General features: G+C 39.9%; 1 protein-coding gene across 1 annotated transcript in view; it reads left to right on the top strand.

The window, feature by feature from the left end:
• UBE2R2 (ubiquitin conjugating enzyme E2 R2) overlaps positions 1 to 11,016 on the top strand; it is a 102,585-nt gene extending 91,569 nt beyond the window's left edge. The window contains exons 4-5 of the mRNA XM_077761879.1: positions 7,520 to 7,654; positions 10,036 to 11,016. Of these exons, the coding sequence (XP_077618005.1) occupies positions 7,520 to 7,654; positions 10,036 to 10,255 (355 nt within the window). The 3' untranslated portion in view covers positions 10,256 to 11,016. The remainder of the gene's footprint in view (positions 1 to 7,519; positions 7,655 to 10,035) is intronic.
• The last annotated feature ends 656 nt before the right edge of the window (positions 11,017 to 11,672 follow it).

Below are 11,672 nucleotides of genomic sequence, written 5' to 3' on the forward strand. Positions count from 1 at the left end.
TTATATTTTTTAATTTTTTACAAATAGTTTATTTTAATTTTTTACAAATAGTTTATCTTCATATGCAGTTATCAAATAGTTTATATTTTTTAATTTTTTACAAATAATTTATTTTAATTTTTTACAAATAGTTTATCTTCATATGCAGTTATTAGAGGTATTTGCATTGAAATCTCTTTTTAAGATTTTTTTAAAGCAATCTCTACACCCAGAGTGGGGCTTAAACCCCCAATCCCAAGATCAAGAGTCACATGCTCTACCAACTGAGTCAGCCAGGAGCCCACAGATTGTAATCTTTACTTCTCAGACATTTTTTTGTTTCCTAGCCTCATGTAATCATAGATGTTCCTTCAGTGTAATGATCTTGGATGGGGAATTTGGTGTTTGTGAATTTCTAGGGAGAGAGACATAGAGTGTTATATATGCATTATTGGAACCTCATCCGCCTGGAACACCTGATGGTGCCCAGAACTCCATAATGTTAGGAAAGATCTACCTAATGAGTGGGTGTGGAATACTTTTTTCCTTTCCCTTTGTTTCTCTCTTACTTATTGTGAGGCAAGGGGGTACTTCAGCCAGCAAACTGTACATATTTCTCACAGGTCAGTGTATGGCACTGAAATATCAAGAGGCAAAATATGAAGTGCGGGGGATTTTCTTTGATACTCCTTTGCTGCCAAACTCTTTAGAGTTAGCAGTGGTGCAACTAAGGGCTCTGGGCTCCATATCCAGTTTATGGGCGGCTATAGCAGGACAGCAGTGGAGGTGGCAAAAGGTTCAGCTCAAGCTATTGTAGGGTCTTTACTGCTATATGGCAGTGTCATCTGAAAGCGGTCCCATGTTTACATATGTTTGGACTTCTTCATGACCACCTGTACTAGTCTTTCATTCAGTACGTCAATGAACATATTTAGAAAACTTAAACATGGAAAGATTTTGCAACCTGAAGAAGAGTAAAGTATCCCAGTTAAATTGAAAAGCGTAATTCCATTTATATCACAAGACCTAGTGATTAGTGAAAGTAGAGGGGAAAGGAGGAAAAAGATCACTACAATTGTAGGGATCCAGAGCATCAGCCAACCTCTGTCCATTAAAGGCTCAGTAGTTTGCCTTCCCCATAGAGGAAGCCAGCATACTTTCTGAAGAAGAGAACATCCTGTTACACCCAGGTGCATAGGATTAAGTTTAGGAAAGTGAGAGTTCCTTACAGAATTGGGAAGGTTTAAGGAGTAGGTATTAGCAAAGAGTAGAGTTGGGAGGGTAGGGATCCCTGATGTGGCCACATGTCAGCGATTAGGAGTCCATACCATGCCTCTTCTTCCTGGTGTAAGAAACAAAATATTCTCCAGAACCAAGTGAGTGCTTTTGGTTGGGGCTGGCTGTCAAACAGTAGAGTTCACAACTGCTTTTCTGAGGCACCGTGCCCAGAACTGTCTGCCATATCTGCTGCACGTTTGTAGATAAGGAGTCATCTTTGTGTGGAGGTTTGCTTTCTTTTGGAGGATGATTGCATAGTGTTTTCGTTGCTACTACATCATGGAGAAACATGTCAGAAATAGTATAGCATGTTTTCCTGTCTAATCTTCTCTATGATCTACTAAAAGGGAAGGGAGCTAAGGACTATCCCAAGCATTAAGTGACAGAGTAGGCAAGGTGAGGGGAAATGGCTATAGCACTGTTGTTCCTAGGGCTCCTGAAAGTCCCATTCTGGGCCAGGATGATTTATTTATTGCTCCCTTGATATTTGTACATTGGGTTCCACTGCACTCAGCTTGGTAGTTTCAGACTGTGCATATGATATATATTGTGTATGTAAAATTTTTCCTTTTAAAAATATTCTATTTTGTGTTTTTGTGTATTTTAATCTGAGACCTTCATTCCTACCATGTGTTTTCTGCAGCGATATATCAGTCAGCAGCAGCTCCAGGATTGCACAGGAGGAAGTATTTATTACATTTGTTAGTTCCTTTAGAGGTATAAACAGAAACGGTTTGTAATATGTGACCCTTTAAGCTATCCCATTTCCCACTCATAACAGACTTATTTGCCATGATGTCCTTTTCAAATCCCACTTAAATCTTGAAAATATGTAATAGGGACTGGGTTTTTTATTTTTATTATTTATTTCTTTTTTATTTCTGAGAGAGAGAGGCAGCGTGAGCAGGGGAGGGTCAGAGAGAGAGGGAGACACAGAATCCGAAGCAGGCTCCAGGCTCTGAGCTAGCTGTCGGCACAGAGCCAAATGCAGGGCTCGAACCCACGAACAGTAAGATCATGACCTAAGCCGAAGTCGGGCGCTTAACTGAGTCACCCAGGCGCCCCATGTATATGTGTTTTAAGATTCAAGGCAGGTTTAGGCTTTTAAGAATGAACGCCTTCTACCTCATGCTACCTCACGTACTTGAAGCAAAATGCCAATCTTTAATCCTGCAAAATTCCAAACTTTTCCTGCTTAGTTTGCAGGGAGATCCATGAGCCAGGTCTTAATTTGTTGTACTAGGGCCAGTTTTCTGCCTTTCCTCCTAAAGTTGTACTTGTGGTGACATAGTAGCTAACAAAGAAAGGTCAAAAAAGTAAGGGGGCTGGTGGATGCCTGGCTGGTCCAGTTGGTAGAGCATGCTACTTTTGCTCTCAGGGTTGTGAGTTCAAGTCTCACATTGGGTGTAGAGATTACTTTATAAAAGGGGGCTCAGACCCAACTCCTGACCATTATATGTTGAAAAGGGACAATTGTAATATTGGTCATTGGGTCGTAGATGTCCATTTCTCACTTCTTATCTCCCTTAAGCAACACTTTAGTTTTATTATTTTTATAACATGTCTGAGCTCTATAGAACATAACAACTTATTAATTTGCTGTTTGCTACTTTGTGCGTGTGTGCGTGTAAAATTGGTCTTCATTTTCTTTTGGTGTCTTTATTGTTTACAAGCTTTTTATTCATGCTTATTTTTATTCAAACCATATTTTTATTTTATTATATAGCCAAATCTCACTGACAAAGATTGTAAAACAACCTAAAAGATCAGAAGTACGAACCTGAAAACTACAGAAAGTGGAATGCTTTTGCCTATTCTTTGTTGTCTTCTTAGAATTTTTAAGTTTTGGTCTAGATCCCCTATGTTGAAAACCCCAATCATAGTCCCTGTCCTGGCTTTTAAAGCAGGGATGCAGGGAGCACATTTATTTCTTTGAGTATCTATAAATCTGGGGAAGGTGGTGGTCATGAGAATTTGACCAATAATTGAAAACACTTAAAAGCCCTCTGTTCCTCATTTTTATCCCAAATTATTACTTGATTAGGTCTGTTTTTATTGTAACACATTAAAAACTTACACTGCTGAATTTGGACAACCAGACCTATCTGTTCCTCTAAACCTACCTACAGTAGAGAAAGAGCATAGAGTTATTCTTTCTAGGAAGTGAGTTTAGGGATGGGTCTTCAGGGCCTGTTTTGCTAATCCAAGAAATTTATGTGAGGCTCTAAATGGACAGGTGCAACTGTCTAAAGGACAGGTGCAACTCCATGTTACTCCTAAAAACCAAAGCTTCAGGGTCATCTGGGTGGCTCAGTTAAGTCGTCACTGGATTCTGTGTCTCCCTCTCTCTCTCTCTCTGCTCCTCTCCAGCTTATACACACTCTTTCTCTCTTTCTCAAAAATAAACATTACCCCCTCCCCAAAAAAAAGGCTTCATGTGGAACTGTGAACTTACATAGACAGGATGAGAATATTGAAAGAATGTATGTAGTTGTTTTCTAGATCCTTTCCCATTTGTTCATGATCTGAAGTAAACAGTCCCTTTAGTGGGCTTCTTCATTGTGTTCTATTAATTTGATAGTTTGGTTATTTGGTCTGTTCTTTCCACCTTCTGCTTTTTTCCTTCTGAAAATAAATATATGAATAAAGATTTTCTAACACTTCAACAACAAAAGATGGCAACAACAAAAACATTGGAATAGCTGCAGAATTCAGTTCTGTTTTGTACATTCTACTAGTATTGTCTTAGCAGTTCAGTTTTTCCATTCTATAAAAACAGGATTAAGGGGTGCCTGGCTGGCTTAGTCAGAAGAGCATGCGACTCGGGGTGCCTGGGTGGCTCAGTCGGTTAAGCACCCGACTTTGGCCCAGGTCATGATCTCCCAGTTCGTGCATTCGAGCCCCGTGTCAGGCTCTGTGCCGACAGCTAGCTCAGAGCCTGGAGCCTGCTTCAGATTCTATATCTCCCTCTCTCTCTGACCCTCCCCTGCTCATACTGTCTCTATCTCTCTCTCAGAAATAAATTTTTTTAAAAATTTAAAAATTAGAAAAAATAAAAGGATGAGACTCTTAATCTTGGAGTCATGAGTTTGAGCCCCACCATGAGTGTAAAGGTAATTTAAAAAAACTTTAAGAGTACCTGGGTGGCTCAGTCAGTTAAGCCTCTGACTCTTGATTTTGGCTCAGGTATGATGTNGACGCACGAGCAGGGGAGGGGCAGAGAATCCCAAGAAGGCCTCCACACTATCATTACAGAGCCTGAGGAAGGACTTGAATGCATGAACCGTGAGATCATGACCTGAGCCGAAGTTGGACACTTAAACAACTGAGCCACCCTGGCACCCCCACGGTTTGTGGGATCAAGCCACTCTTCAGGCTCTGCACTGGCAGTACAGAAACTATTTGGCATTCTCTGTCCCATCCCAACTTGTGCTTTCTCTGTCTCTTTCAGAATAAATAACTAAACATTAAAACAGATTTTTAAAACTTAAAAAACTAGGGTTAATAATACTTAACAGAGTTGTCGATCATATGCCGTAGGTATAAGGCCTGTGTTAAATTATTTTGGTACAGATGTTAGAGAGTTTAAACCATACATATATGGTTTAATATATGTATGATTATCTATTCATGATACATAGAAAAACATGAAGTTGGGGCGCCTGGGTGGCTTAGTCAGTTAAGCGTCCGACTTTCCCTTAGGTCATGATCTCGCGGTTCGTGGGTTCGAGTCCCGCGTCGGGCTCTGTGCTGCCAGCTCAGAGCCTGGAGCCTGTTTCAGTCTGTGACNTAAAAAAAAAAAAAAAAAGAAAAACATAAAGTTACTGTATTCTCAGATCACAAAGTAAACTGAAGATGCTCCTTTGGCCAGAAGTTGTTGCTGCAGAGGCTAAAGTTATCCCAGGTCCCACCTACCCCATGGGAAACAATATATAATTTACCTATAACTAGGGTATGGCGTATGAATTACATCAAGAATCTTTGTTAGAGATAAAAAGTCTCAATTCTGCTTTGCTCTGTATTGGCCTTGTTATTAGGCAGACTTTCACCACTTGGTAATAAAGAGGACCACCATCTCTAGACTTTCCTTATTCTCACAGTTGTCAATCCAATCAGGAATAAAAATTAATTGCCTTTCTGCTATTGGAACATCATTGTTCTACCAAGGCTCTGATTGGCCCATCTTGGGTTACATGCATACCTCCAAATCCAGCATCATGATGAGGTAGATAGAATCCTTTGGCCAGCACTTGGTAGTATATCTGCTGCTGTGGTTAGGTAGGTTGTTTCTTTGAAGGTTTTGCATGATAGTAAGGGAAGATTAAACCATTAAACCATTAACCCCACCAGAACCAATAGAGTGGATTCCCCATTAAAAAACAAAAGATCCTGCTGTCCAGAATAAGTGAAGAAATGAAAATGAAAGAAGTGAATATTTGCTGAGCCAAACTATTTTCATAGTCCACTGTAGTACCTGACACTTCTTCTGAAAGCATGATAGATTTCTGTTTAGAAATATATGGTATTCTGTTTTGACAGAAATGAATAATTCACCGTTTTAAAAATATTTCCCAACACAATATTTTAATAATAAACACAAGATATAAGGAAATCAGCTTGGTTAAACTACTCATGGGACAAATTTCCTAATTCAGTTAATGCAACTTATCTAGACCTTGTCCAGTGTGGTAGCCACTACCTAACTACACATACCTATTTAAATTAATTGTTAAAAATTTAGTTCTTCAGTTGTACAAGCTACCTTTCACAGTGCTCATTGGCTGCATGTGGCTGGTGATTATCATATTGGATAATACAGAGCATGTATTTCCATCATCACAGGAAGTTGTAGACAGTGCAGAGCTAGACCATTTAGAGTCGTGTTTCCTCCTCTCCCCCCCCATACCACACTTTGTCCTGTCCTCATCTTCCTAACAGGTTTTGGATATGTTCTTCTGAGGCAACCCTTATGGAATGTTCTACCCACTTTTGTTTGTCTTTTGCTTCTAGGATGTTATGTCCATTTCCCATCATTGGCAGTGAGGAGTTTCTGTGAATATTTTATATTGTAATTACTGAAGAAATCCAGAAGGATCTTTGTGGGGAGGCACAAGGAGTTATTCTTAATTTAATAGAAAAGAGTGTGTGGTGTGTATGATGAATGGATTTTAGCTAGAAGGGAAAGTTGTCTGTGAAAGTGTCTTTCACTTAAATAATCACATAACAGAAACTCTTTACCCTTTTTAGAAAGGTTTCTAATATTAAACCAAACATCTAAATTGCCTGGCTCAATCCCTTTATTTTTTTGCTTGGGGCAGGAGCAAAAGGCTGTTTTCCAGCAACACAATCTATAACCTTGCGCCAGTGAGAAAAGGTAGAGAAATTTAATTTTTCCTCCCCATTTTTTTCTTTACATACATTCACATAGCTTTTAGGGGAAAACACCTTGGGAATAATTTAAAGTCTTTTTGGAGCCTGGTCTGGTTAGTTTTCTACAGAAACCTTATTCCCTGTGGTTAAGGTGTCTGGTTTTTATTGGTGGATGAAAATTGCCTGTCTTTGTCTCCCACAAGACTTACAAACCGTGGGAGATACAGGATGGCATCTATCTTGCTCACTATTGTATATCCAATGTCATGGTTGGTGCCCTCTCACACATATGAAGTGCTCAGTAAAGAGAGACTAGTTCTTCCATGTCTGGGCTGTTGTTTTCCTCCATTTTCCTGCTTAAATGTCTTCCTTCCCTTAGAAGTACAGAAAGGAAATATGTTTGTATGTAATATCATTTTTTAGATCCTCTTAAGCAGCCATGGTAAGAAGTAGATTTGGGGGACAGGGTCATTTTTAACCTTCTCCCATGAAAGGATAGCCCTAAATAAGCTAAATAAATATTTTTTGTTTTTCTTTTCCTGTTGCACTTAATTTGTAGTTTTTGAAATATGTTATTTGAAAAGCTTTCAGGCTTCCATTTTCTGCAGATTGGAACATGTAGCCAGTTGAAGACCATGCATGCCTTCTACAGAGTTTATTCCATACCCTGCAACATGACCCTTACGATAGGCTCGCAGATTTCTTCTTTGTGTCCTAGTTAGCAGCTTGTTGCTAGCCTAGCCAGCTGAGTACTGAAAACAAAATCTTATATTCTGTTTCTACTCCCCTAAGGTCTCAAATATTATAGTCTTAAATTTAAAAGCACAATATTTTTGGATCTTGAAAATACGAATATTTGTAACTGATCCCCCCCCTTCCCTCCTATTTCTAGGACTATCCTGTTAAGTGTAATCTCATTGCTCAATGAGCCCAACACCTTCTCCCCAGCCAATGTGGATGCTTCAGTTATGTTCAGGAAATGGAGGGACAGTAAAGGAAAAGACAAAGAATATGCTGAAATCATTAGGTAAGGTGCCTTGTTTTACCTTCTTTTTGATTACCTCAAGTCTTCATACTGAACGAAGGGTTTTAATTAAACTTGCATATCTACTCTGTTTCTCTCAATTTAAATTTATTGTTTGGGAAGAGATTTCTGCCTGAGCCTAATGAGTTTGGCTTTTGAGAGAGCACACACTGGAAGATAAAGCTGCAGCAGATCTGATTTCCTGGGAACCAGAACCTCCAGGTGCTCAGTCATTGAAGTTTGCAGACTCTGCCTCCGAATCATTCTAGGGACACTGTTTAGGATTTTCAGCATGCCCATTAAGTGTAGCAGATACCCAAAGTATTTCCAGACATTCTAGATGTTTTTGTTTTCAGAATTTTTAATGAAGCCTTACAGTTTTTGGCCCTTTTGACCATACCAGCAAGTATCTTCTGGATATCATCATTGTCAGTAATACTAGTATATGTTGAACAGAGTCATAGTAGGAGATTTGGAATCTACTTGTAGCTCAGCCACCGGTCATATGACCTTTTTATCAGTTAACTTTTTGGGTCTTTAGTTTTTCCATCGGTAAAAGGGGGCAAAAAGTAGAAGTTATTGGGGCTGAATCAGTCAGCTCTCGATCATATCCTGAGTAGGATGGATGTAAGGTTTTCGTAACAGTACCCAAGAATTGGTATTTGAGTTGCAATATTCATTTCCCCTTAGTACTGTTACATTTTATACCCTTAAAATAGAGCCCCAAGAACAGTTCCACTGTGCATAGTTTATTAAGCACTAGTATTTATACAAATAGAGTCCCTCTTTATAACTCTTGTCAGCACAATACCATGTGATATATTTTTAAAAACTGTACAGAAAACATAACTGAATAATCTATATACAGATCAGTTCTTCCTGATTTCTGCCCACTAGAACCACCTTTAGACCCTCTTTCATATCCATAGTCATTTAATAAGATTATAAGGATAGAATCTAGGCATGTGTATTTCATTTTTAGCAGCCACCTAGGTGACTGGTGTATACCAAAGATTGAAGATAAATTCATATAAATAGTAAAAACCTGGAGATTTAGAAGAAATGGAGTAGATTAAGGATTGAAAGATGGGAGTACTTCACAAAACAATTAGAGCTGAGCCTGATGTTCAAGGAAAGGGTAGGATTTAGTAAGTAAAGAATTTTTATCCCCAAGGTAATTGTATTCTTTATAATACATATATTTAGAAATTTATTTATATATATAAATACACACTTTTTTTNAAGCAGTCTCCTTGCTATCAGTGCAGAGCCTGAGTCGGGGCTCGAACTCATGAACCTTTGAAACCATAACCTCAGCTGATCAAGAGTTGGACGCTTAACCAAATGAGCCACCCAGGCTTTCTTAATTTAAGGGTTTATCTCAGTCTCTTAATTCTTTCCACATTAATTAGACACCAGCTTCTTGTCAGGTACTCTTGGTTATTAAGGCAGTCTTTCTCCTTGAGGAGCTCACACTTTACTGCTAAGAATTTGTAAGCAAATGACCATGTAATAAGTGCACATAGGGGTGCTGAGAGCGTGGAACCTTTTTGGCAATCTCTTTCCCTCTGCCCTTCCCCGGCTTGCATGTGTGTGTGCACATGTGCTTTCTCAAACACTTTTTTTAAAAAGTGACCAAGAAATACAAAGTCTCTACTCCCGTGAAGTTGACGTTTGGGTGGGGGAGGAGTAGAAACTAACAGAAAAATTAACAAATAGGGGAAGATCATAGAAAAAATGATTAGTGATTAAGTGGCATAATGCAAAGGAGTTACTATAAATTTTAAAGTGACTGCTTTAAATTGGGTTGTCAGAACGCCTGTACTTCTAAGTACAGATCTGAGTGACATAAGTAGCCAAATTAGCAATTCAGGAGAAGAGCAACTGATCTACACAGAACAAGTGGTGTTCAAGTTACTGAAAGAAAGAGAGTGAGAAAGGAAGGAAGGGAGAGAAAAGAAAACCAGGATGGCATATGTATTTTGGGTGACGTGAATGAAGTGGGAGGCAGGTTTGTCATGCATCACTGGAGCCTATTCTAATTTGGAATCTACTGTAAGAGCAAATGGCAGGATTATGGAATAAAGAAGAGTGGTTGGGGTTGTACAGCGTTTGGTGTGAGAGGACGCAGAAGAAAAAAATGTCTGAGGTGATTCCTGGCTGATCAACCTCTGAGATCCACTGCTTTTAAATACCCTCCAGAAGGTTATTATTTGAGTGTTCTTCACTCTGATGGGCTGAGAACCTTTGGTGTAGTATCTGTCAGATGCTTTTAGGCAGGCACTGAAATTGAGAAACCTGAGTCACAAAGAATCTTGATTATTAAGAAAGGCCAATTGTAAATCTGTCTTCAAGACAGAGACTAACAAACTGTCTCCCTTCAGGAAACAGGTTTCAGCCACTAAAGCTGAAGCAGAAAAGGATGGAGTGAAGGTCCCCACGACCCTGGCGGAATACTGCATCAAAACTAAAGTGCCTTCCAATGACAACAGCTCAGATTTGCTTTATGACGACTTGTACGACGACGACATCGATGATGAAGATGAGGAGGAGGAGGATGCCGACTGCTATGATGATGATGATTCTGGGAATGAGGAGTCGTGACGTGCTCCTTCAGTGCCCCTGTACTGCCCTGCCGTCTCAGGCCAAAGGGAGGGGAGCAAGAGGGGACCTAGCAGTGGCCCCTCAACAAAAACCTATCACGGGGGTGGGAAAAACAAACACGGCTCCTGCTGACTCCCCTTATGGATCTCAGTTTGCTCCTTTTTATGGACCTCTTAACGGAGAGAAAGTAATCCTCCACAGAATGTCTGAATTCTTGCATTCTTTACCCTTCCATCACTGTATTGATTCTTTTTTTTCTTCTTCAAACCCAAACTTTCGCCTCACTTCGTCTCTACAGAGTGTTCACAGCAAAAACACGTTTGGTCTGTTTTTAGATTCTTTCATCAAGACGTTTGTTTAAAGCTGGGAACCGGTTGGAAGTTCACAAGTGCTGCATATGCTGAGTAGCAAAAGAAAATGGAAAAAAAAAATATAAAAACCCCACAAAACAAACTTAAAAAAAAAAAAAAGCAAATTTGCCAAGGTTTAGCTGCTCATTTACATTAGTGTGTGTGCATTCGATCAGCCCCATGGTGGTGAGTTTTGTTTCCTTTCCCGACTTAAAGCTGGGATACAGTGGGCATCAGGGACTTTGTGCTAAGCCTGATGAAGTGTGTTTTTAAGGGCACAGAGACCCGTCAGCCTCCAGGAAATCATTTTAACACGGGGCCTCAGCTACTCTGAGGAGAGAGATCAGATTTTGTTTTTTGAAATTGATTGGGATCTAAAGCCTGAAATAAATATTCATACTTTACATAGAACTGAGCACTTGATTGCTATTTATTTTAAAGACAGAGTTGTTACCCTCCCCACCCGAAGGGAGTGGGGAGAGTGGAGTGGAGTGGAGTGTGTGTGTGGAGTCTTAGTGATCGGGAACAAGGAGTTTAAAATCACTATGCCAATTTTGGTTGATGCTGCTGGGGAAAAAAAGTCAAAACTACTGGTGACCACTGTTGGGTAAGAAAACATCTTATGTGAACATGGCCTTTCCCTCAGAGATTTTTTAAAAATCCTCATGGTGAGAGTTTAAGTAGCCAGTTTTAATTACTCAGTATTAATCCTAGGTGCATGTGTTAAGATTTTGGTTTTCATAGAGCTGCTTATGCCGATAGTGATAGCTGTGGATAGGAGACACGAGTGACCAGTTTCCGCTTTCCTCGTTGGATGTGACCTGGACTTTTCTCTCCTTTCAATGTAGTCTGGCTGTGGAGGGCAAGCAGAAGTTGTGCATGGAGCTTGCCCTGGGCTACCTTGACTCTTCTAGCAGGGCCGAGGGAATGGCTGCAGGCAGTGTCTGGGCAACGCTAGCTCTTCCAACTGTGCAGCGGCTGCAGCTTTGACTTCCCCAGTCTCAATCACGTGTTACTCCAATCAATATTGAGATCCATCAGCCTTCACCAACCAGGGACTTCAGAAC

Source organism: Crocuta crocuta, unplaced genomic scaffold (assembly GCF_008692635.1).
Source record: "Crocuta crocuta isolate KB4526 unplaced genomic scaffold, BGI_CrCroc_1.0 scaffold204, whole genome shotgun sequence".
Lineage (NCBI taxonomy): Eukaryota > Metazoa > Chordata > Mammalia > Carnivora > Hyaenidae > Crocuta > Crocuta crocuta.